This window comes from Zingiber officinale, chromosome 6B (genome assembly GCF_018446385.1).
Source record: "Zingiber officinale cultivar Zhangliang chromosome 6B, Zo_v1.1, whole genome shotgun sequence".
Taxonomy (NCBI): Eukaryota; Viridiplantae; Streptophyta; class Magnoliopsida; order Zingiberales; family Zingiberaceae; genus Zingiber; species Zingiber officinale.
In genome coordinates, this window is record NC_055996.1 from 82,549,725 (window position 1) to 82,576,320 (window position 26,596).

General features: G+C 38.5%; 4 protein-coding genes across 4 annotated transcripts; 3 read left to right on the forward strand and 1 right to left on the reverse strand.

Annotated features, from left to right (window-relative positions):
• The first annotated feature begins 538 nt into the window (after positions 1-538).
• LOC121991164 (F-box protein PP2-B11-like) lies at positions 539-1,417 on the forward strand. The gene has a single exon (XM_042545183.1). It carries the CDS (start codon positions 539-541, stop codon positions 1,415-1,417), a length of 879 nt encoding a protein of 292 aa, XP_042401117.1.
• A 12,273-nt stretch (positions 1,418-13,690) lies between these two features.
• LOC121991165 lies at positions 13,691-14,687 on the forward strand. Its single transcript, XM_042545184.1, has 2 exons — positions 13,691-14,049; positions 14,654-14,687. Exons 1-2 carry the CDS (start codon positions 13,691-13,693, stop codon positions 14,685-14,687), a joined length of 393 nt encoding a protein of 130 aa, XP_042401118.1.
• A 1,956-nt stretch (positions 14,688-16,643) lies between these two features.
• Positions 16,644-19,729, forward strand: LOC121992870 (IAA-amino acid hydrolase ILR1-like 5). The gene is made up of 5 exons (XM_042547477.1): positions 16,644-17,086; positions 17,265-17,390; positions 18,206-18,520; positions 18,749-18,877; positions 19,085-19,729. The coding sequence occupies exons 1-5, from the start codon at positions 16,736-16,738 to the stop codon at positions 19,457-19,459; spliced, it is 1,296 nt and encodes a 431-aa protein (XP_042403411.1). The 5' UTR covers positions 16,644-16,735; the 3' UTR covers positions 19,460-19,729.
• A 2,178-nt stretch (positions 19,730-21,907) lies between these two features.
• Positions 21,908-23,831, reverse strand: LOC121992871 (heavy metal-associated isoprenylated plant protein 9-like). Its single transcript, XM_042547478.1, has 5 exons — positions 23,351-23,831; positions 23,117-23,261; positions 22,847-23,019; positions 22,668-22,758; positions 21,908-22,550 (listed from the first exon to the last, which is right to left on the reverse strand). Exons 1-5 carry the CDS (start codon positions 23,366-23,368, stop codon positions 22,072-22,074), a joined length of 906 nt encoding a protein of 301 aa, XP_042403412.1. The 5' UTR covers positions 23,369-23,831; the 3' UTR covers positions 21,908-22,071.
• Between the last annotated feature and the right edge of the window lie 2,765 nt (positions 23,832-26,596).

The window sequence follows — 26,596 nt, forward strand, 5'->3', positions numbered from 1 at the left end:
AGGGCTCGCGAGAAACACTGCCGATGCTTGCGTTTTGCGCCGTCGCCGGTCGCGGGCAGGGCTGTGCCTCGGAGGAGTTAGGGAACTGTGTCGTCGCCGTCGGAGGATCCCGGTTGGTTTTTTCGTGAGTCGCGGAACCAAAAGGCCGTCGGGGACGCTGTCACTTCGTCGCCGACGCTGGAGGTGGGCGTCGGGGAGGGGCCAGGGTCGCCGGCGGAGCGCGGAGGTGGAAGAATCGCGAGAGGTTAGGGCTGCAAGCAAATGGGTTCTGCTTGACACGCGCCTTGCGTTTCGCGTGAGAGGTATGAGATCGCCGACGGAGAGGATCGCGAGAGTTAGGGCTGGGGTTTCTGTCGCGAGAGGTTTATGCGTGCACGCGTTGTGCACGTGAGACACCCTTTTATACGATTTTTTGTGGTCCAGAGTGGTCCAGGGTTATTTGGTCCAGAGGATCCCTTCTGGGAGATCATGTAGCTAGAACGAATCAACGGGAATCGGGAATCGGGAAGGAAACGAAGGCCCGGAACGCGGCAACGAGATGAAAGCAGTAGCGCGGTCACACAGTCTCCTCCTAGACCACATACCCACCGACGTCCTCGCTCATATCCTCGCCTTCACCTCGCCCCTCGATGCCGCCAGGTCCTCCGCCGTCTCCAACAATTTCCGCAGAGCCGCCGCCTCTGACGCCGTCTGGGATCGCTTCCTGGCGCCCGATATCGACGCCATCGTCTCTCGCGCGGTTGCCCCCGTCGAGTTCCCCTCCAAGAAGGACCTCTTCGGCGGCCTCTCCACCCGTCCCATCCTCATCGACGGAGGCGACGCGGTGACAAAACAAAATCCCTCTTTTCTCGCCTTACCACTTCGCTTTTCATCGCTGACGCCAATCGTTCGATCGCAGAGTTTCGCGTTGGAGAGATCCAGTGGCAAGAAGTGCTTGATGTTATCACCGAGGAAACTATGGATTGTCTGGGGCCAAGACACCAGATACTGGACCTTCACTCCCCACCACGAGTCCAGGTTCGGGGAGGTAGCTGAGCTGCTGGTCGTCTGGTGGTTCGATCTCGGCGGCGTAATCGAAACCACCATGCTGTCTCCTCGAGTCACTTACGGCGCCTTCCTGGTCTTCCAACTGACAGAACACGCGCAAGGGTTCAGCTCGCCGGCGCAGGAAGCGTCGGTCCACGTCGGAGCTCAGGCGGCGGGAACCCTTGTAGCTCTGCAACTGCCTATCGGTGCCGAGGAGGTGCGGACTCCGTGGAACAGGGAAGATGGATGGATGGAGATAGAGATGGGGCGATTTCTCAGTGATCATGAAGACAGAAGTGTGCAAGTGCTATTCCATCAGGTGCGGGTAATGAATTACAAGACAGGGCTGTTAGTTCAAGGTATTGAGTTTAGGCCTGTTATCCCGCAATGAGCTGAAACAGGTGACACTGGGGGAGAACTGCGAGTCTGCAACTATTGAACAAATTCAGTAGAAGACGAAATCCGGGATCCTGATGTCGGGATTCGATCCTTTCTTAATAAATTTTTTAATGTAATAATCAACTAGACTATACCATAAATAACTATTTGAACAAATATGGCAAAAGGTATCCTATGCTTTAAGCACCACATCGCCCCAAGGTTTCCGTCAACTCATCTCTAGTTGGGGCTTCCGTCAATTCATCTCTAGGTTAAATAGAGGAAATAAATCATGGGTGCACTATTAGTGTAAATGGTCAAGGCATGATGGAGGACATATGCTCGGACACGTCGATTTTCGATTAAAAATCTCATGTGGCAACATCTCATGTCTCAACCATCGCACCGCCTTGAGGGGACATGAACCAAGTTAAACATGTAATTTATGTATCTAGCTAAATAAGTTCATGTATTTAATTAATGATGTGTGGTAATGTATGGTCTAGGAGTTTCTATTGAGCAATATAAATACTCTATTGAGCTATATAAATACTCATGTAATGTGAAGTTACGAGACAAATATTTTTTTCAATACAAAATTATTATACTACAACTCCTCTTCTCTTCCTAAAAAATTTTTGAAAGTCCACTACCTTCCAACAAAATGGTATCATAGCCAATGACATTAAAATCATTTTCTTTTCAATACTCCAACTTACCAAACTAAACTATGAGAATTGGTCACTTAGAATGAAGATTATTCTTAGATCCCAAAGAGTATGGGATAATGTTGAAAATGATCTTGAAGAACCCTTAGATGTGACAACTCTAACTCAAAATCAAAAGGATGCTTTGGAGAAAGAAAGAGAGATTAATGTGCTCTTACCATCATCCATCAAGGTTTGGATGAAAATATGTTTGAGAAAATAGCGAATGAAACAACATCAAAGAAAGTATAGGAGACGCTTCACAACTCTATTATGCAAGTAGATAAGGTAAAGAAGGTGCGGCTTCAAACTCTAAGGGTTGAGTTTAAATCACTCTTTAGGAAGGAGAGTAAACATATCTCCGATTACTTTACAAGAGTCTACAATTGTTGTCAATCCAATAAAGAGACTTGGAGAAACCGTGCCTGATGTTCAGGTAATTGAGAAGATACTATGCTCTCTTAGCACAAAGTTTAATCATGTTATCATTGCAATTGAAGATCCAAAGATTTAGATATTATGACTGTTGATGAATTAAACGGATCATTATGGGCTTATCAAAAAATGATGAACTATGGAAAGCAAGACAATCAGAACATGTATTATAAGCAAATACCAACTTGAAGACCAAAGGAGGTGTTTCTAATAGAGGTCAAGGCCAAGGATGAGGCAGAGGTCGAGGTTCAATAAATGGTCATAGTCAAGGGAGAGATGAGCAACCTTCTCAGTTTGATAAAAAAAAATCAATTATGTAAGGTATGATGATAGAAGAAATAAATCTCAAATTAAATGTTATTTTAGTCACAAGTTTGGACATTATGCTTGGGAGTATCAATCAAATATAGAAATGAAGAGGCAAATCTAATGGAGGACAAGGAAGATGATGCAAAGCAATCATTGTATCTTGCACTCAAGGAGGACACTATTGGAAAAGCAAACACATGATTCCTTGATAATGGAGCTAGCAAACATATGACGGGTGATAAAAGTAAATTTATGGAGTTTGGTACAAACAAGAAAGACTTTGTAAACTTTGGAGACAACACAAAGGTGAAAATTGAAGGCAAAGGTATAATTATTCTTGTGTGGCAAAAGGCGATTCACTCGCCCCCAATGCCCCTGCCAACCAGTCCCTAGGCCAACATGGAGGAGGTAAATTATGGGTGGCTACTAGCCATTAGTGCAAGTGGTCAAGGTGTGGGGGAAAGCATGCTTGGACTTGGACATGCCGAGTTTTGACCCGAAGACCTCATGTGGTAACACTCCATACCTCAACCATCGCACCGTCCCAAGGTGGCCAAAGGTATAATTATTCTTGGTGGCAAAAAGGTGAATACGCTCGCCCCCAGCGCCCCTGCCAACCCGTCCCAGGGCCAACACGGAGGAGGTAAATCATGGGCGGTTACTAGCCTTTGGAATAGTGACTAGCACATAAGGGAGACATTTATCTCGGCTTTGTCAAGATTCGAACCCCAGACCTCGTGGTGGCAACACCTCATGCGCTAGCCACTAGACCCATCCGAGGGGACAAAGGTATAATTATTCTTGAAATAAAGAATGATGGTCATAAAGTACTTTGTGATGTTTATTATGTTCCAAAATTGACTAGCAATATTTAAGTATTAGTCAACTTTTGAAAAGAAATTACAAGATTCATATGAATGATTTTATCCTTTGGATATAAGATATAGACTCTAATCTTGTTGCAAAGGTGTCTATGACTAAGAATAGGATGTTTTTATTAGACTTAAAGAATTGTGGACCTATGTGCTTGAAGACTTGTATCCAGGATCCATCATGAATTTAGCATATGCGGTTTGGCCATTTGAATTGGTGGGCTTAAAGCTTTGAGGGATTATAAGATAGTTAGTTAAAGGGATTCCAAAAATCGATCATCTTGATCAATTATGTGAAGCATGTTTACTAGGCAAGTATCTAAGAAAGAGCTTTCCAAAGCAATCTGTTTCAAGAGAAACCAAACCACTCCAACTTGTCCATTCTAATGTTTGTGGTCCTATCAAGCTTGAATCTCTTAGTAAAAGTTATTATTTTGTGCTCTTTATTGATGATTTTAATAGAAAGACATAGTTTATTTTTTGAAACAAAATTATAAGGTATTTCGTATATTCACAAAATTCAAAACTCTTGTTGAAAAAGAAAGTAGATATCAAATTCAAGTATTAAGGATCGATAAGGGTGGTGAATTTATATCTAATGAATTTAATAACTTTTATGAGTTGCATGGAATTTGTCATCTTTTGACAGTTCCAAGATCATCCCAATAAAATGGAGTTATTGAAAGGAAGAATAGAACAATACTTAATATGGCAACGAGTATGTTAAAGCCTAAAGAAATGACGAAGGAGTTTTGAGTTGAAGCTGTGGCATATGATGTGTATCTTTCAAATCAATCTCCAATAAAGAGCTTGAAGAATGTAACACCTCAAGAAGCATGAAGTGAGTGAAAGTTGTAGGATCGAAAAACGCTAGAGGGGGAGGGGGGTGAATAGCGCTCATGGCTAATTCATTTGTTTTTAAGATAATCGAGTAATCGCAGCGAAAAATAAAGATCAAATGCAAACACTAAGAATTTACTTGGTTCAGAGCCTGTGACAACTCCTACTTCAAGGCTTGTACGTAAGAGTGCTTTCGATGGACAATCACTATAGCTTCGGAAATATTACAAAAAGAGTACAACAATTAAAGTGCTACCAAATATTTTACCGACAATAAGGAAATCTGAAATTGAGAACTTCTGGTCGTCAGAGTAATGTTAGGACTTTGCTGGATCGATTTGTTAGCCGCACGCGGAAGAAGTATTGCAAATTACTGTTGTATCTTTGCCTCTACTCGAACCAAGCTTAAATAAGCCATTGAGGGTGCCTCCAACCTCCATAAGAGGCGCTTTTAGTAAGGATGCTTATCCCAGTTTCCGCGGTATTGATAATCTCCTATGTCTACGCTGCTTATCCACCCGAAGGAGCTTCCAAGCTTCATGGAGGGCGCCCTCCATCTAGCGTTCAAGGCGCCTTCCATCTCCTTGGAAGGCGCCTTCGCTCCTTGCTGCGCGAGGCTTTCATCCAAGGCACCTGAGGCGCCTTCAAGCTCCATGGAGGGCGCTCGGGTACTATTCATCCGAGGCTTCCCTTGGGCAACTTCATTCCTGCAAGGCATATTAGTCCACAAACAAAGTATACCCTATTGGTTGTTACTCGGAATACCGTTCTAGTTCCCCTGTACAAAAATTTGTACAGGTATAGAACTATCCTAGCTACCCATGTGTTCTACTGAAGTTAAATTTGGATTGCAAATGATGCTTAACATTATTAATCCAAATTGTCCTTCAGAAGTTAAACTTGGATTGGAAACGGTACTTAACATTTTTACTCTAAGCTTAATCGATGTGTTCTTCATAAGTTAAACCATATTACAGAAGTTAATTAAAATATCTATTTCAAAGATCGACTTCCAGGTTAAACATGGCGAGACACTAGGCCTTCTTGGGTATGAGATCATCCACCACTTCCTAGACAAAGCCTTTCAAAGAAATCAGATATTTAACTTCTTACAGTAAACTAGGTTTAACTACAGAGACCTCAATAGAAGCACAATATCGAAACATGAAATCGATAACGAAGCGATAACCTAAAATCGATAGCCTCTTGTGTTTGGTTTTTCAAGATCTATACAAAAAAGATGAACTAGTTATGATGCGGAAACAAATAACTAATTATACCTTTCTTAGTAGCTTATAGACCTCTTGATCTTCTGTTGTATTCCTCTCCTTCTCTTGGACGTCGTGTGGGCGACGATCTTCCAAGATGAAATCCACCCAAGCCTCTTCCTTTGCTTCCAAGTTTCGGCCACCAACTAACCACCAAGGGATGCTAGACAAGAGAGTTTCCTTCTCTTCTTCTTCTCCTTCAAGGAACCGGCCACCAAGAGAAAACCAAGCTTGATGCCGTCGGCCTCTAAGAAAGAAAATAAAAGGAGAAGAGAGAAGGAAGAGGGTCGGCCACCAAGGGAAAAGGAAGAGAGGATTTCGGCCACAATAGAGAGGTGAAAGGCTTAGGTTGTTCTCAATGAGGCACTCTCTCCCTCTCTTTTATAATCCTTGGTGAATCCAAAAAAGGAAAGTTTTAAAATAAAAATTAAAACTTCCTTTTATTCCTTTACATAGCCGACCACCACTTGTTCATCAATCAAGAAAAGATTTAAACAAAAATTAAAATCTTTCTTTTAAAATTCCTTTTGTGGTTAGCTATAAAAGGCATGTTTTATAAAATTAAAATCTTCTCTTTTAAATCCTTTTGTGGATGTCTATAAAAGAAAAGATCTAAAATAAAACTCCTTTTATATCATGGTTACAAAAATAAAGTTTAAAATTAAAATATTTCTTTTAAATATTATAGATAACTACAAATAAGGAAAGATTTCAAATCTCTCTTTTAATCCTTTGTAGAAAGTTATAAAAGGTAATATTTTAAATTTAAAACTCACTTTTAAAACCATGTGGAAAGCATCATAAAAGGAAAGTTTTTAACAAAATAAAAACTCCCTTTTATTTCCTTTTGTGACCGATTTTAAAAAGGAAAGTTTTATAATTAAAATCATCCTTTTAATGGATCTCTATAAAAGGAAAGAATTTACAAAAAAATAAACTTCCTTTTCCATGTGTGTGGATGGCTGACCCCTTGCTTGGGCACCAAGCAAGGCTTGGCCGGCCCTAGCTTGGGCTTCAAGCTTGACTTAGTCGGCCCCTTGCTTGGGCTCCAAGCAAGGATGTGGCCGACCCTTAATCTTGGTTAAGAAGCTATGCCTTGGGTAGATATAAGGCTTTATAAATAAGATGCTACAACAGAGACCGAGAGGAGGAATTGGTTTTAGTCTCCCGATGAGCTTGAACTTCCCGTGTTCGCCCCGAACACCCAACTCAAGTTCATCAATAATAACTCATACTACTAAAGAGTTATTATTGCACTACTGCACCAATCCCATATTACAATATGGGCTCCTTCTTATTATGAGTGTGTTAGTCTCCCTGTGTTTAAGATATCGAATGCCCACTAATTAAATGAGTTACTGACAACTCACTTAATTAATATTTAGCTCCAAGAGTAGTACCACTCAATCTTATTGTCATGTCAGACTAAGTCCACCTGCAGGATTTACATGATAATCCTTATGAGCTTCTCAAGGGGGCATCACCAACTTAGATCACTAGGATACAGTTTCATTCTATAATCAACAACACACCATATAAATAATATCATTTTCTAATTTATCGGACTTTTTGATTCAACGAACTAAATCTCACCTTTTGATAAATTAAAGAAATAAATATTAAGTATATGTGCTTGTTATTATATCATGATTAAGAGTACGCACTTCCATAATAACAGAGATCATGTTCTTTTTTTACAGTCAGTATAAAAAGAACAACCTCAAATGGTCCTGCTCAATACACTCAGAGTGTACTAGTGTAATTTTATAGTCAAGATAAACTAATATTAAATTACACTACAACCATTCCAATGGTTTGTCCCATTCCATCTTGGTTGTGACCAACTATTTATAATTTATAAGAAACTAATAATATGATCTTCTGTGTGACACCACACACCATGTTATCTTCAATATAAATTAAATGAACAACTACATTTAGCATATAAATGTAGACATTTGACCAATGTGATTCTTATTTCAAAATAAATATTTATACAAAAACTAGACTTTTAGTATATATTCTAACACCTTCGCTCCTTGCTGCGTGAGGCTTTCATCCAAGGCACCCGAGGCGCCTTCAAGCTCCATGGAGGGCGCCTCGAATGTTGGAGTGTATACTAAAAGCCTAGCTTTTGGTATAAACATTTATCTAGAAATAAGAATCACATTGGTCAAATGTCTACATTTATGATAAATGTAGTTGTTCAAATTAATTTATATTGTAGATGACATGGTGTGTGGTGTCACACACAGAAGATCATGTTATCAGTACCTTATAAATTATAAACAGTAGCTCACGACCATGATGGAAAGGAACAAACCATTGGAAGGTCGTAGTGTAATTAGGTATTAGTTTATCTTGACTATATAATTACACTAGTACACTCAGAATGTATTGAGTAGGACCATTTGAGGTCGTTTCTTTTATACTGACTTTATAAAGAAACAAAGACCTCAGTTATTATGGAAGTGTGTACTCTTAATCCTAATGTAATAACAAGCACATATATTTGATATTTATTTCTTTAATTTATCAATGGGTGAGATTTAGTTCGTTGAATCAATAAACCCGATAAGTTGGGAAATGGTATCACTTATAGTGTGTGTTGTTGATTATAGAAGGAAACTGTGTCCTAGAGATACTAGGTTGATAATGTCCTCAAGAGGAGCTCATAAAGATTGTCATGGTAAACCCGCAGTGGACTTAGTCCGACATGATAATAAGGTTGAGTGGTACTACTCTTGGACTTAGATATTAATTAAATGAGTTGTCGGTAACTCACTTAATTAGTGGACATTTGATATCTTAAACATAGGGAGACACACTCATAATAAGAAGGAGCCCAAAAATGTAATTTGGGATTGGTGCGGTAGTTCAATGATAGTTCTCTAGTGGAATGAATTATCATTGATAAAATTAAGTTGTGTGTTCAGGGCGAACACGGGATGCTTAATTTTATCGGGAGACCAAAACCAATTCCTCCTCTCGGTCCCTATCGTAGCCTCTTATTTATAGAGTTCTATACCCACCTATACCCACCTTCTATACCCATCCAATAGGGGCCGGCCAAGGTAGCTTGGGATCAAGCTAGGGCCGGCCTAGGTATGAGATTGGGTGGCCGGCCCTAGCTTGAACCCAAGCTAGTAAGGCCGGCCAAAATAAATTAAAAAAGAAATTTAATTTTAATTTTTATTATGTGGAAGATATATTTTAAAGAGAATTAAAATTAAAATATCTCTCTTGTAAAAGATCTACAAAAGATTAAAGAAAGAGATTAGATCTCTTTCCTTATTTGTATATTGGAAAGATGTTTTATTTTTTTCTTTAAAATTATTCACATGTTGATAAAATTAAAATTATAGAAATTTCCTTTTATCAACCATGAAGAGATTTTAAAGAGAAATTTTATTTTTTAAAATTTCCGGAAACAAATTAGGAAGTTTTAATTGTTGATTAAAACTTGTCCTCTTTTGTTTTCCAATAATGTGGCCGGCCACTTGAAATTAATTGGGGAAATTTTATTTTATTTCTCTCAATTAAATCATGTCAAGGAAATTAAGGAAAATTTATTGTAATTAAATTTCCTAATTTGCCTAGGTCAAGGAATATAAAAGAAGGGGTGAGGGTGCCTTCACAAGACACAACATCTATTATTCCTCTCCCTCTTTTGTTCCTTGGTGTGGCCGGCCAACCTCTCCCTCTCTTCCTCTTGTGGTGGCCGAACCCTACCCTTCTATTGGAGCTCTTGCGGTGGCCGGATACTACTCGGAGAAGAAGAAGAAGAAGGAGAGAAAGCTAGCATCTCTTGGAGCTTGGTTAGTATTTTGTTTTTCTTCCTTGGTGAAGCTTCCTCTTTGTTGGCCGAACCTAGCTAGGAGGAGAAGAAGGTGATTGGTGGTTTCTCGTCTCGGAAGATCGTTGCCCACACAACGTCCGAGGTTAGAAGAGGAATACGGTAGAAGATCAAGAGGTTTTTCTACAAGGTATAACTAGTAAATTTTATTTCCGCATCATGCTAGTTATTTATGGAAATAATACCAAATACAAGAGGCTTACGTTCTAGAATTTCGAATATGTTTTTTCGAAGTTGTGTTCTTTTGTTTCTTTCTTTTCCTTGTGATTTGATTGTTCTCTTTGATTAACCTAAAGTTATTTTAGGAAATTAAATATTAGCTTTCTATTAAAGGTTTTGTCTAGTCGGTGGTGGTTGCTCCCATATCCAAGAAGGCCATGTGCCTCGCCACGTCAGTACTGGGAACCTTTTATGGAAATTAATATTTAATGGAATTAATAACTTAAGGAGACTTGGGTCGAACGTGTTAAGTTCCGCAGGAGATCCAAGTCAAAACCTAAAAGAACAAATAGATTAAGTTTTGGATCAAACGTGTTAAGTTCCGCAGGCGATCCAAAATTTAATTTAAAAGAACACATGGTAGCTAGGAAAAGGTTCAGACCTTTGTACAAAATTTTTGTACAGTGGAACCTATAGGTTTTCCGAGTAGCAACCAACATCGAATACTTGAAGGCGCCTCGGGTATTGTCCATCCGAGGCTTCCCTTGGGCAACTTCATTCCTGCAAGGTACATTAGTCCACAAACAAAGTATACCTTGCAAAATCAAGTTAGCACAATAATATAAGATAAATACAAGTATTTAACAGTCACCGGATTGTCTGGTTTTTACTTCGAATTTTTCTTCGAAAATCCTAGGTCGAACTGACGCCTACTGTTCCCTCATCGGGGAACGCGTACTCATCTACTCCTCTCAGAAGAAGTTATCTGTTGCCAGATTGATCCTCTAGACCAACTGGACTTTTGCTCAACGTTCGAAGCCTCCGGTCTTTATACTGGATGTTCACTCCACGACCCGTCCAGACTTCCACTCAGTTCGTGACATCAGGATTTCAACCTAGAATCCCCGACTCGAGGATTTTGCCCGAAGATCTTGACCTGCCAAGACTTTCCGCCTAAGGTTACCACCCCCTAGGACCTAGGGTTACCGCCCCCTAGGGTTTCAACTTGCCTAACTGTAACTAGGACTTTTCATCACATAGGGTTACCAGTCCTAGGACCTAGGGTTACCACCCCTAGGGTTTTCCACCTGCCTAGAATCCACTAGGACTTTTACCTAAAACAACTTAGGACTTTTCCTGAAATCTCATTCAAACTTGTCAGACAATAAATAACCTTAACTTTGAATCCTTTGACATAATCAAAACACAAGTTCGATCGTCTGATGCTTCCCGCACCAATAGAAGCCAACTGTATCGCATATACAAGTATTTGGATCCATTGCATTTGCACATGTCCCTGAACAAGAAAGATCCAAGTTAGATGATCAGAGTCATAAACTTATTTTCATTGGATATGATGAAAATTCCAAGAGCTACAAATTATACAATCCACACAAAAGAAGAGTTGTGATCAATAGAGATGTAGAATTTAATGAAGATGCATTATGGGATTGAGCTCTAAGGAAGAAGAAAGGTCTTATGATTTCCTTCTATACTTTGATGTGAAACAAGAAGTTCAAGAGGAATCTACTCCACCAGTAACTCCACATGCACCTGAGTTATCAAACATACCGGGATCATCTTGGGAGAAAAGACTCCAAAATATCAAAATCTTGGACATCTACAGTGAGACTTATGCTATTGATGTAATGAGTTTGTTTTGTTTACTTTTAGATGTTGAGCCTTTGAGCTTTGAAGAAGCAAAAGAGGATGAGAAATGGAGAGGATCCATGGATGAAGAAATGCAAGCCATTGTGAAGAATGATACTTGGGAGTTAGTATCTCTTCCAAAAGACCGTGAGACTATTGGAGCCAATTGGGTGTATAAGACAAAAAAAGAATGCCAATGGAGAAGTAGAAAGGTATAAGGCAAGACTTGTTGCTAAAGGCTATAAGCAAAAATAAGATATTGATTATGATGAGGTATTCGCTTCGATAGCTCTATTGGAGACAATGTGCTTGTTGATATCTCTTGTCGTTCAAAATCATTGAAAGATTTATCAATTAGATATTAAATCTATCTTTCTTATTGGCATCTCAATAAAAATGTTTACATTGAGCAACCTATTGGATATGTGATTAAGGGGCATGAAGACAAGGTCTTAAAGCTAAAGAAGACACTTTATTGACTTAAACATGCACTAAGAGCTTGGAACAATCAACTTGACAAGTATTTGAAAAAAAAAAAAAAGCTTTCTTGAGATACACTCACGAGTATATGAAAGACAAAGGTAAGAGTTTCTTATTTGTTTGCATTTATGTGGATGATCTCATATTTATAGGAAATAATTAAAAAATGATTGAAAAATTCAAAATAACCATGAGTAATGAATTTGAGATGACTTACATGAGACTCATGACTTATTTCTTAGGAATCTAAATAAAGCAAATGGAGGATGAGACTATTTCATAAGAAAGCTATGCAAAAGAGGTTCTTAAGAAGTTCAATATATTCAATTATAAACCAATTAATACCTCTATATACTTTAGAGCGCAACTATCCAAAGTGAAGAAAGGAAAAGAGAAGATTGATCCAACTGATTTCAGAAGTCTTACTGGGAGTTTGAGATACTTGACTTGTACAAGACCCAATATTTTATTTGCAGTTGGAGTTGTGAGTCGACTTATGAGGAATCTAACTGAGTCTCACATGCTAGCAGTTAAGAGGATACTTCGTTATAGTAAATGTACTCTTGATTATGGTATTCTTTATTCATCCTTTAGCAACTACAAGTTAACGGGACATTGTATTAGTGATTTTATAGGAGACATTGATGATAGAAAAAGCATAAATGATTTTATATTATTTTGAGAAATAATACAATTTCGTGGAGTTTAGAAAACAAGTTATTATGACACTTTCCAGTTGTGAAGTTGAGTGTGTTACAACTACTTCTTGTACTTGTCGTGCTACATGGTTGAGAAGATTGTTAAAGGAACTTCATTTGAAACAAGAAAATGCTATAAGAATCATGATTGATAATAAATCAGCTCAAAATTTGGTAAAAAATTCAATGTTTCATGAACGTAGTAAACATATTGACAGAAGATATCATTTTATTCGAAAATACATTGCAAAGAGTATGCAAAGATTACCAATCAAGTTGAATATTTTTACAAAATTACTTAAATATGATGATTTTCAAAGATTAAAATTCATGTTTAGAATAAGGAAAATTTAAATTTAAGGGGGAAGGTTAGCCATTGAAATTAACTTGAATATATGAAGCATAAATAATTTATTAGACTACAATTCTTTTTCTTTTCCTAGAAAGCTTTGCAAGGGTTCAGTTCGCCGGTGGCCGGTGCAGGAAGCATCGGTCCATGTCGGAGCTTAGGCGGTGGAAACCCTTGTGGCTCTGCAACTGCCTATCGGTGCCGAGGAGGTGCAGACTCCGCAGATCAGGGAAGGTGGATGGATGGAGATTCAGATGGGGCGATTTCTCAGTGATCAGGAAGACGGAAGTGTGCTTATAGTTCAAGGCCTTGAGTTTAGGCCTGTCAGCTCGCGATGCTCTGAAACAAGTGGCGCTGGGGAAGAACTGCGATTCTGCAACTATTGAACAAAACTATATATTCATCATGTTAATTCCTGTACTCAAGCCTTCGTTTTATTTAGCTGAATTGTGATTACAGTGCATGAAGTCGGAGTAGGAACTAGTTCAAGCAAGGAATTTAATCCCCTGCATTCTCATGTGAAAATTTGTTAATTCTTTGCTTGTCATCCCTGCGATCCTTTCAATCTCGTTCCAAGCTAAGAATTCATTCCTCGCAGAAATTCTATATAAGTATGATCCGGCTCCACATGTAGGAATCGCAAGCTTTGTGTCGTCGATCGCCATGGTGGCCAGCAGCAGTGCGAACGGCGAGGACGAGCCCCGACAGCGCCAGATGCAGACGGAGATCAGAGACGTGCTCTCGGCACTCACCGGCCGCCTCGGGGCCCTCGGCAGGTCCATGGCGCGCTCCGACGGCCGCGACGCCGAGCATGGTTTTGGGACCATCACGCTCACCGGAGAGAACAAGGGCGCGACGATGAAGGCGGAGATAGAAGAGCTTATGGAGAGCGGCGTCACTTACGGCGACGACAGCGGCATGCTCACCTACGCCAATAGCAACTACCAGGCCGTAAACAACTCCATTCTCCTAGGCGGGAGCACCACCGCCGAAGACCCCGGCGTCCACGTGGACATAACAGAGTACATCGAGGAGGAGGAAGATGAAGAAGAAGTCGAAGAAGAAGAGGAGGAAGAAAGTGAAGAGGATGCTCACGAGAAGAAGGAGAAGAAAAAGGAGAAGAAGGAGAAAAAGAAGAGAAAGAAGGAAAAAGAGAAGAAGAAGAAGAAGAAGGAGAAAGAGGAGAAGAAAAAGAAGAAGAAAGAGAAGGAGGAAGAAGGGGAAGAGGAAAAGGAGACGAAGAAAAAGAAGAAGAAAGAGGAGGAGGAAGAAGGGGAAGAGGAAAAGGAGAAGAAGAAAAAGAAGGAGAAAGAGGAGGACGAAGAAGATTAAGTGAATTACTGGGAAGATAAGTCTGCTTGATCAATAAGACAAATAAGGGAGATGAATGAATGTGAAGTTTATATTACAGCTGATTTTGGACCTAATAAATTATTTTGTTAATGATTCCTTAATAAATGTATTATCCGGTCTCGACTTTAATTAAGGGCATTTCAGGTTTGGTAAAAAAAAAAAAAAGCTAACAAAGAGCTTAATCAATGATAAAGTATTGTTATATTATGATTTGTAAGGGAGCTGATTTGTGATGTAGGGTCAATAAACATTATAGGAATGTTTTTTCATTAGAGAGATAATAGTAGGTGATCCCGTCCTGGAGTGATAGCTATGGATTATCGATGAGTTGGCTGGGAGTTTCACTAGAAAAAAATCTCAACAAGGGCACGTCGTAGAGCACTTGTAATCACCAACAAAAGGAGAAGGGAAAAAATCGTCAGTAGGTGTCCCTAACGCAGCTACTCCGATAATCAAGTTAAAATCTAGGAAGAAGAAGAACAGTGACTTAAGAGAAAAAAGACAATGGGCTCGCATGTATATGCCAGTAGAGAGGGACTTCTTTTATAATGCCTCCTGTAATCTTCGTATTTAATGAGGGATCATATCACCGCTTAACAACTTGTCTAATCATCATACTTTCATTGTATTCCACAGTCTTATCGTATGTATGGGGGAGTATTGCATGTCTGTGAGAAGAAAATTCTCTAATTTTTTTTTATAAACTCATGTGTTATATTAATGGTAAAATGGGCTCATGAGCTGGAAGGCCTATTGGGCTATTAGTCGGAAGATAACTATGAACAAGGTTGTTCAATCTCTTATGGGGAATGAGTGAGTTATGATAGTACCCCAAAAGGAGGGAATTAAGCCTTGTAAGTAATTGGCAGATTAGGTGTTGGACCCCTGATAACATGTCCGATTGGAGATGATGAAGAGAAAAACCCCGTAAGCGTTCGATAGAGCTAGAGTTTGGATTAAAAAAAGTGCCTTTGTCATCATCTACGCCGATATCTTTCAATTAATACATCTCTCTACCTAACTTGAAAATTAAAAAGTTGTCCTCTCGGGGCGGTACGATGGTTAAGATATAGGGTGTTGTCACATGAGGTCTTGGGCTCCTCCGTATTGACCTAGGGACGAGTTGACGGGGACGCTGGGATGAACGAATCACCTTTTGCCACTTGAAAATTAAAAAGTTGCCTCGGCGTAGTTGCTACTATAGTAGAGTTATCGGATTGGAGTCGATTCTCGAAGACGTTAACATCGAGGGTTATGCCCTCCCGCTTACAAGATTGTTGCATATCATAATTTATCTTGCATTTTACCGTGGAACCTATTTCTGCAGAATTGAAAATCAAAAAGTATCCTTTATTTATATTATAATAAAAAACAATTTATTTTTTAAAAAAATATATTAAAAAAGCATTTTATATCTCAAAATATATTTATTTTAATATTATTATTATTTTGATAATTAACATTCTCAACTTTTGAAATCTGTTTGGATAGAATAAAGGAAGGTTCATTAACGGAAGGGGAAGTGAGGGGAAGTAAAGTATTTAACTTTCCTTTGTTTGGGAGGAAGGGAAGGTTTATTAACTTAACATGTGTTACTTTGTTTGAGAGGAAAGGAAGGAGAATGAAGGTTAAATAGATAGAGTTATAAAAATACCCTTAGTTTTTAAATTAGATATTTTTGATAATATTAATATTTATTTTATAAATATAAATTAGATATTTTAATAATAAAATTAAAATATTATATTATCATTTAAATTAATTATTTTTTTAATAAAAATTTAATCTTTTTTTACTAGTTATAACAAAATAATGGATTACCAATACTCAAGTAATTAAATGAGAAATAATGAAAATAATGATTTTAGAAATCTTAAATAATAAAATTTGAAAGTTAACTTATTTTTTAAAAATTTATTAAATTTTGATGAAAAAAATTAAAAAATAGTAGATATTTTTTTAAATTTTAACGATAAAAATGATTTCTCTCTTCAATTCAATTAGAAGACATGTCGAATCTCCTCCTCTAATAATCTAATAACAAGTGAAAAAGGCGAGAAAATTGGACTCCAGCGACATAGCAAAAATAAAAATTGGAACATTTCTTAAATTATTAAGAACAAGGATAAAATTAGAATAATTTTTTTTTTATTTTCTAATCTCCTTCCTTACACCCCAATTCGGAAGGTAAGAAAATATCTCTTTTCAAAATAACCAAAGTGAACACTTATCTTTCCTTCCCTTTCCTCCCTCCTTCCCAAACAAGGTTCAAAGTTTCTATCCCCTTATTTCCCCTTCCTTCCCCTTCCCTCACCTACTCCCAAACAGACCGATATCTACTGATTCGGAAGTCAAATGGGAGATCTGCATGCCCGTCGTCTCCTCCTCCTCCCTCTCCTTCTCTGCTTCTTCTTCTTCCTTGCGTGCTTGGCTCTTTCCTCTTCTCCCCACTACGATGCAGAGGAGCTGCTGCGATCGGCCAATGAGGAGAAGGAATGGCTGGTCTCCATCCGGCGGCGGATCCACGAGCAACCCGAACTCCGCTTCCAGGAGCATAACACCAGCGCCTTTATCCGGTTCCACCTCGACCGCCTCGGCATACCTTACTCCTTCCCTTACGCTCGCACCGGCGTGCTCGCCCAGATTGGCTCCGGTGACCCGCCAATCGTCGCCCTCCGCGCTGATATGGACGCCCTCCCCCTTCAGGTACAGTACGAGAATTGGTTGTCTTTTTAAATTCCGAGACCGTGCTTTCCTACTTTGATTATTCGTCTTTCTCGCTCCCTTGTTGCAAATTTTACCTTTTAGGGTTTCAATCAAGTCCTATTTCGAAAGGATATACGGGTGTCGCTTAAAGTTCTTGTCTTTCTCCATGCGATGTTAGGAAATGGTGGAGTGGGAGCACAAAAGCAAGAACGACGGTGTGATGCATGCTTGTGGACATGATGCTCATGTGACGATGCTTCTTGGTGCAGCAAAATTGCTGAATCAACGAAAGAACATACTTCGGGTACTCTCTTTCTTTCAAATACACCCACTATACTCTGTCTTTTCTTTCATAAGGGTCGACTTTACTTTTCCCCGCGCTACAGCTCGAAACAGTTCCTCACCTACTTTGTTCCACTTAGTGCGTTGTTTAATGCACGACCTGGTGAACAACTGAGTAGGATTCCGCCAAAAGGAGATTCATGCTTGCTGTGTTTACTCCGGGGTGGATGGATTAGGGAAAAGGCATGTGGAAAAGGACCAACAATGGAAAAGGAAAAGAAAAAAGAGAAAAAGGGGAAGAGGAAAGGAAGACAGGGAGGAAAAAGCTCGCATTAGCATGGCCTCTTATTTTAACTACTTGGTTTTATATTAATACTGTAGATCATGTTTCTCCATCCACATGGTCTTGGTCTGTGACTCAGGAAGAGAAGCCCACATGAGTGTAGCTTAGTACTCGGGTGGTAGATTTATATTATAAGAGCAAGGTTCGAATCCCCCTAGGTTCATTCCCTTAGAGAATAAGTTCCTCCCACCTAGGAGGCCGTTCAATATCGTGATTTACCTCCCTTTCACAAGGTCTTGGGACTAGCAGTGGAGGAGTGTCTAGAGTGAGCGTTATCACTTGTGAGGCTCTTGTGGCCCATTAAATTCATTTGTCAAGCAATGCCCATTTTTTCTTAGAACCCTACTTTGGGAAATGATACTTATGTTGGTTGTTTATTTGTTCTTTTATTGTTTTTTTCCTTTACATCTCAACTTAAAGGGTGAATCAATTTAACACAACAACATATCCTTAATGCAACATCTGTTAATTTGTTTTGGATGTTTATTTTGAAGGGGACAGTGAGACTTCTTTTTCAACCTGCAGAAGAGGGTGGTGCAGGTGCTTTTCACATGATCAAGGAAGGTGCTCTAGATGGCATAGAAGCTATCTTTGCTATGCATGTTGATTACAGGTTGCCTACAGGTAGTATTAGCTCAATTCCAGGGCCTAGTCAAGCTGCTGTGTGCGTCTTTGAAGCCAAAATAGAAGGTAGAGGGGGAGATGCTGCAAAACCTCATTTAAATGTGGATCCACTTATTGCTGCAGCGTTTGCTATTCTTTCAATGCAACAGCTCATCTCCAGAGAAGATGACCCTCTGCATAGTCAAGTATGCTATGATCTGACATTTGACATTATTTCTTTTTAGCATGCTAATAAGTTTATTTTATTTTGATAAGTTCTATATTGCACAGATGATGTATCAGTGGCTTTCAAAGAGTCACGTACTTCATTCACGATGACCCTCTATATCTTGTCTGCTCCTGCTATTGGCTTCTTAGTTGTGTATTTGCTCGTGACATGATTGTTTTCTGAACCGTCTTCTGATATTTTGCAGGTATTGTCTGTTACATATGTCAAGGGTGGTAGCTCATTCAATGAAACACCTCCGATTGTCGAATTTGGGGGTACTCTGAGAAGTATAACCACTGAAGGCCTGCAAAGGCTTCAGAGAAGGGTAAAAGAGGTATTCCACGGGCACTTACTTTTTGGTATAGGGACACAAATACATAACTTGCTTACATTAATTTGGTACTTGTCCCAATGACATCTTGTAATCTTTAACACTAGTTATTGATTGTATAACCCAGATGGACAAGTAAAAGCATTCTACTTTATGATATGCATTAGCATTACTTGTCCTTCAAAAGGTTGAAAGTTTTGATATCTTCAGGTGATAGAAGGCCAGGCAGCTGTACAACGATGTAAGGCAGTTATTAGCATGCTAGCGGAGGAATACCCAATCTATCCAGCTGTAGTGAATGATGAAGAGTTGAATGATCATCTACAGCAGGTTGGTGCCCTTCTACTTGGTCAAGATAAGGTAAAGATGGGAGGAAAAATCATGGCTGGTGAAGACTTTGCATTCTACCAACAGTTGATCCCAGGTGTTATGTTTGGCATTGGAATGAGAAATGAGAGAGCTGGTTCAGTCTATCCTCCTCACTCCCCTCATTTTTTCCTTGATGAAGAAGTCCTTCCAATTGGGGCAGCATTACATACTGCAATTGTTGAATTGTACTTAAATCAGCGATGCATGGAAGTTTGAATGCCAGAATGAAGTACATAGAATAAGCTACATCAGTTTACTGAAAGCGCACGCATAAGAATGATCATAGTTGATTCCTTGAACTATGTGCTCCATCAGTTATGTGCTGCAGATAGTGCAGAATGACAAAATGAGTAAACAAGACCAGTAGTTCTTCTATGTTGTTAAGCTTTTACTCCATGATTATAAAGTCCATACTTCTGCTTGGAACAGCAATTGTTAAAAAGACTATATTGGAAATATTAAGGTTGTCAGTGGCAAGTTTAATCATTTCTAGTTTGCTGGATGCAGTAGTAAGACATATATATCCGGGCATGTAATTTTCATTAGTGTCCAACTGTTCAATCTATGGTGCTTGTTTAACAAGAGTATATTTGCCTTTTCCCCCTATGGTAGAGCTAAGTCACTGAGCGGAGCACAGATATGTTTTTAGTTCAGTCACAAATATTGTTGGTAAGAAATATATGTTGAATCCTTCCTAGATTACCAAAACCAGAACTCACCTAGACGTGTTTGCACTATAAAACTTGAAGGATGTACCCATCCTAAACCAATTATATTTTCGTTGATTTTTTTCGTATCATTTGTCATAATAGTTAAACCCGTGCATCGCACTTTGAATTTTATTAATTTTTAATACAATTGGAAGTGTGGATATGTTGTGATGAATACAATGTGGCTTCTCATTTATTAATCTCTTACAAGTATTTGAATTTTAATAGTGGCATACTGGTAAGCATGAAGTTTTTGTCCTTTGCGCACTTCTCCTAATATGAAACAAGGGATTATATAACCGCTTGAATTAGAATTGCTACACACTTGAGATATTAAGAAGGCAATACTAGATGCCTCACATGGATTTTTTTATATTTTGTTCTTGAAGCAAATGAAAATAATCAGATCAGTTCCAGTACTAGCATTGCATTTCGAACTCTTTCAGTTGATCCATATTTCATTATATCACGCAATTTTTTCACATGATTTGTTTCAACAAAGAATACATTTGTTTTAGGTTTTAAAGTTGATTTTGTTCATAGACATAGTCTTCATTGTGGTGTTCCTAAATCCACTTCTTTGAGAATTTGTATGTTTCTAAGTATTATTATCCCCACTTAAGTCTTCATTATGATAGTGCAGATTTCCTACCTTGAAATTCATGCAGTTTTTCCCTTTTAAAGCATCCACGATATCTAACATGCAGCCTCCTAATGGATCAACTATTAAGATTTTTCCCTAGTCTGCTCAACTAATTAAGATTGATGCTTGTTTGAGTTTTTGGTTTCGAGATACTGCAATACACTTTACATAATACTTAAGTTCTTATATTTGCTTAAGGTAATTTTGTGTTTAAATCTTTGATATTTTTATGGAGCAATCCTTTTTGAAGCAATTTCCTAATTAAGAACAACACTCGGAGCTTGTCAAGATGGGGTTCTTGCTTTTTTAGACAACGAATAGGAGTTCAGATTTATGGGGTGACAGTCTAAATCCACTTGCCTTCAGGTTTAGCTGATTTTATTTATTGCAACTTTTCTTCCTTTCAAGCAGATGGCCATGTGGAGTGGCACATCTGATCTTATAATCCATCTTTAAGATCTATTGCCTGCTCGTGTACAATTTCTCAGTCTAGTGGTTCTCTTTAGTTGCCATTGTTCTTCCTTGTTAAGGAAACTCAGTTCCACCTTTGTTCAAAATATGGAAAGGATGATTTGTTCAGCATGCATAAACGGATACTTTTGACTGTCTAGTTGAAGCACTTCTCTACTGCTCAAGAAGTTAAACCTGCCTAATTTACTCTCTTCAGCTGTGTTCCTCCATGATCATTGTGATGCAGAAGAGCTGATCCCTTTCCGCAATTGTGTCATATCATGTCTTACCTTTAAAGTACCTTTCAAATGTAGTTGTGATTGGAGGCACGACCAAGGGGCTACCTGTTTCCAGTGTCATCAACTCGAGCATCTTGTGCTCTGCTATCATGGGATGTTGAAGTTGGAATGCCTGTGTGCCAATCAGACACATGAACCCAGGTAGGAAAGTGAAGACCACCTTTCCCTCTTTTTCTTCCATGTCCCTACCACCATGTGACGCTCACCATCTGCAGCACAGGCAGTCAAGCAAAGCCACTCTCCCTGTTCCTGCAGCCATTTTCCACATGCAATGCACCACCTTTTGCTCATGCTTTGGAGGTAACTAGTTTTCAATATTGTTTCATCCTGTACTGTGTTCTTTCTCTACATTTTAGTTCTAAGCTCTTGGACATTTGTTAATATAATATTATCTTTGGTAGATGAAATATATAAATTTCAGCCTTGTTCTGCTACTGAAAATTTCGTGATGAGCTTTTTCATTGCTGTTTTGTAACACTTTTAGTCTTGCGTAGCCTAATATATAAAGATGTTTCTCTTTGAGAAAACATTTTCATCGGAAATTATTGAAACAACCAGAGGATAGGACATACAGGAGTTACAATTCATAGATAAAACATGAACAAGAGCCAGTTCTACATAAGTTTACAGTTATACCATGCGACATCATCTTGTATGAAATAGTAAATGGCATGGCTTCCTAGCTCCAACATTACGTACAGATCATGTTTTTTGATGCATGAAATTTTATGTGATGCAACATGCATTGGGGTTCTCATCACTGAAGTGTTGGGGTGGTGGAGGTGGAGGCTGTTGGGTTATGTATACCGGCATCCAGTGAACCATCATCCTCCTCGCCATCTCTTCCTCACCGAAGAAGTTGCCCGGCCAATACATCATTCTTTTCATCATGTCATCGGCTTCTTTCTTCTCCTCTTCCTTGGCATCACCTTCCTTCTTGTCACTTGCATTTTCTTGCGGTTCAGATGCCTTCCCTTCTTCCTTTTTCTCATTGCTATCTTTCTTTTTCTCCTCGCTCTTCTCCTCCGGGGCCTTTTCCTCAGGTTTTCTTTCTTCTTTCTTCTCCTCCTCCTTGGGCGGTGGAGGAACAATGCTAGCTATCTTCCCGGTGCGCCGGTGAACGTACTCCACTATCTTTTCTCCAGTCATTGTTCCGGTCACAGTGACCTTCCCAGCAGTCATGTCAGTCTTGGCCGTTTGCACTCCTAAAAAATCAAAGTCAGTTTGCAATCAGTTTCAATTGAAATCACGATAGAAAGTCATGGTTTTAACTTATGATACATCCCTGCTAATTGTTAACTAAGGTCAGTGTGGTTTGTCACCTCTCATCTTTAGTATCTTTCGCTTCAGCTGCTCTGCGCATGCCTCGCAGTGCATGTTGACAAGGAGCTCAACTGTTGTCATGCCGCTCTCCTATTTACAAACATGAGCCAAGTCCAAACTCTAAGCTTTCACTTAGGAAATGATAGAATTTCAGAAGGCATAATTGAATTTTGCATACCTGAGGTGGATCAGCTTCCGGCTTGGGGTTCCCTTCGGTCGGGGGCAGAGGAGTGAGCACTCGGACCTGTCTCTGTGTTCTCTTTTGAATTCTGGAGCACAAGGCCTGAGGATCCACTATCCCTTTGACTGTGACCTTGTTCTGCATCATGTCGACCTCAACGCTTTCAACTCCTGATGTGGAGAAAATACAAAACATAGTTTAACCAGATGCTACATAAATTTGAGTAGAGGAGTTCTAGTGAATAACTGAGTTAGAATTGGGTGCGACCTCTACATCTGAGCATGCACTTCTCTATCTTCCTTGCACATCCAACACAGTGCAGGTCCAGAGACAGGACAATGGGTGGAGGAGGACCTGCAGCCTTCTCTTCTTTCTTCTCCTCGGCCTTCTTTTCTTGTTTGTTCTCTACTTCCTGTCAAAACAAACAGAAGTGAGCAAATCTTGCTGCATTCTCCTCAAGTTGAATAAATACCTCAAAGGATTACATGTAACCATCCTTACCTGCTTCGCTTCGCCCATTTCGAAACCAACAAATCTGCAACTTCTTGAATGTGAGGAAACACAACAAACGCCAACTAGAGCTAGATTGCGATGGCTGTTGCTGGTCTTGCTAATGCTGCAACTTTGGTCGAACAAGCTGAAGCTTGGATTCTTATAACGATTTGTGTGATATGGGATGAGTGGAGGAGGGGAGGTTTATCGTCATCACTAGCTGTGGGTGGCAAAAGTAGTAGGAGTAAACTAAAACATTTGGTTGTATATCACTTCGGCACTGCTTTTCTCTTTTCTTGGGCTCAAAAGTATTTTGGTACATGAAAGATGATGAGAAAGTGATGAGGATTTCAGTGGGACAACAGAACATCGTGCGAGTGGCTTGGATATGAAGGTGAGAGGTTCTTCTGGATCATGAATAAACAGGGAGAAAGATGAATCGGTGAATCATCGCGGAAACCTGAAACCGAGTTGTTTCCAAAGTTGGGTGAACCAAACCGAAGAAGATATTGATTGGGATGTTTGGTTGTGTTTCCTAGATGCTCAATCAACAAAGTTAGATGGCACAATCTTCAAAGCTCATGCAGAGATTTAGTGGGCGTTTGGTTTAGGGGAATAGGAATGGAGAATGAGAATGACAATCATTGATTGTCATTGTTAATGTTTGAATTATAGGAATAGGAATACAAATAAGGGAATGAATCTTTGAAATTGGGTAATAACTCATTCCCATGTACCTCCCCTTCAATGAGTTATTTTCCTATTTTCATCAATCAAAATATTTCCTTATTCCAAAAATATCCTTTACCTAAAACTAAAATTTTCTCCCTTAATATCAAATATCAAAATATATTTATTTATTTTTTCTTTCATATCACTTCTCTCTCATCATATTTTCTCTCTCATCATTTTATCACACACTTTCTCTCTCCTATCTTTCCTCTTTTTTCTCATCATACTTTCTCTCTCCTCAATCTCTTTCATCGCACTCTCTTCCTTCTTTTTTTTTTATCATACTTTCTCTCTTCTCAATCTCTCCCATCACACTCTCTTTTCTCTTTTTTTCTCATCACACTTTCTCTCTTCTCAATCTCTCTTGTCACACTCCCTCCTTTTTTTTCTCAACACACTTTCTCTCTCATCACACTCACTGTTCTCTTTTTTTCTCATCACATTATCTCTTTCACCATACTTTCTCTCTCCTCAATCTCTTTCATCACACTCTCTCTCCTCATTTTTTTCTCATTATATTTTCTCTCTTCATCCTCTCCCATCATACTTTCTCTCGCATCATATTTTCTCTCTCATCTTCTCTCATCATGCTCTCTCCTATCACACTTTCTTTTCTCATTTTCTCTCATCACACTTTCTCTCTCATCATACTTTCTCTCTCATCATATTTTTCTCTCACATTCATCTTTCTCCCACATCTAATTTTTTCTCTTATTTTTCTTTAAGGGTAAAAAAGAAAATTTTAATTTATTCCGATAGAAAATATGCAACTAACCAAATATTACTTTTAAGAATGATATTCATGCTCATATCCATTCTTATTCCATAATACAATGATTCCCATTTCGATTCATATTCATATAAAAGAACCAAACGTCCCCTTAATCTTTGAGATTTTTTGAGATGTGTTATACACCTTCAACAATTGGTAGGTTAAGTTGTGCGTTGCAGTAATCTTTAATGTGGGCAAAATCTTATAAGATATATCAGATTATCAAATCTTATGGGAATATCAAGTTTAACTTTTTTGTAAAACCAAACATCTTTATTTGTCAGAACATTAAGGTTCCACCACACCAGGGTTAAGGAAAAGATTAATTATATTTTGTTTGGAGCAACCACTTCAACTCGGGGAAATCAAATCATCAGAAAGCAATCAAATGATTGTTCTTGTGCTTAATTGTAGTTAGTTGATTGATTGCAAGCAAATGATCTTTTAGGTGAAGAAATCACCTGAAACTAATAAACTAAGAAGAATTGTAGTGGGGATGGAACAAACCACAAGAAATATTGCCAGCATATTATTTTGCTGAAAATATCTGTCTTTTGTTTATATTGATAAAGTAGACACCAGGATGCATTTTAAAAATATAGTTTGAAATGGATCTCGAAAATAAGTAAATTGTGTAGATTTAAATTTAGGGTAAACCTAAAAGGTGTCCCTTTTTTTATTGGAATCATGATGGGTGTCTCTTTTTTTTTAAATAGTTCAATTTTGATTTATTAGTAGGTGGATTTCCAATTTAAATCTGGAGCCATGTGGGTGAATTTTTATTTGTTTGATAACATTTAAGTGGTAGTAATTATGAACTACAGCGCTGATTTAATCTATTCATATTGTAATAATTATAAAATTATAACGGCTACAATTTAAATATCTCATGTTTAATAATATTCACATTACAATAATTATAAATTAGTAATTATAAATCGTAATTATTGTAATTTAAATTTATTTTGTTTAATAATATTTTTATTATTTGTTTAATAATATTTTTATTGTAGCAACTATAAAATTATAATAGCTGTCACTTTGTTAACAATTATGATTTTAAAACTGTTATCAAGTAAACTTGTTTTATTTATACAATTGATCGATCGGTGTAGGAGTTAATATCTATGACAGGAAAATTATGTCATTTTATCTGAAGATCAAGTGGTGGGACACTCTTTAAAAATATATATATAAAAACTTATGCGATAAAAAAATACGGACGTCTTTTAATTTTTACCCTTAAATTTACCCTTCCGAACTGGCTGGGTCCCACTAAGAATCTATTGCCTACGGGCCTGTCTTCTGGTGCATGGACACAACACAATGTACCACGAAGATATGATGCGACTGCGCCAAATGATGGCCACGTGGAGGTGACTCAGCAAGGTACCATTGGATAGTAACCTAACGAAGTTAATTATTGAGTAGTTAGTCTCCCCACCAAATGAATTTAACTGTTGTCGAGGCACTTTAGTAAATGGAATGGAATGCCCATTTCATTTATTTACACAAAAAAGTTTTGACAAGTGTAATTCCTCTTTGCATTAGATTCGGTAGATGAGCAAATGGGCAAGAACAGAATTCTTCTATATATATGCTTTGGGCCTTAGTTGGGCTTGCCCATAGATCATCAATTATAACAATGGCTTCAGTCCAATAAAAATGATGATGCTTTGTGAGACAAAGAGACCTTTCGGTTATACGTCCACACCGGGCGGAGACCTTTCGGTCGACTAATTTAATTCAAA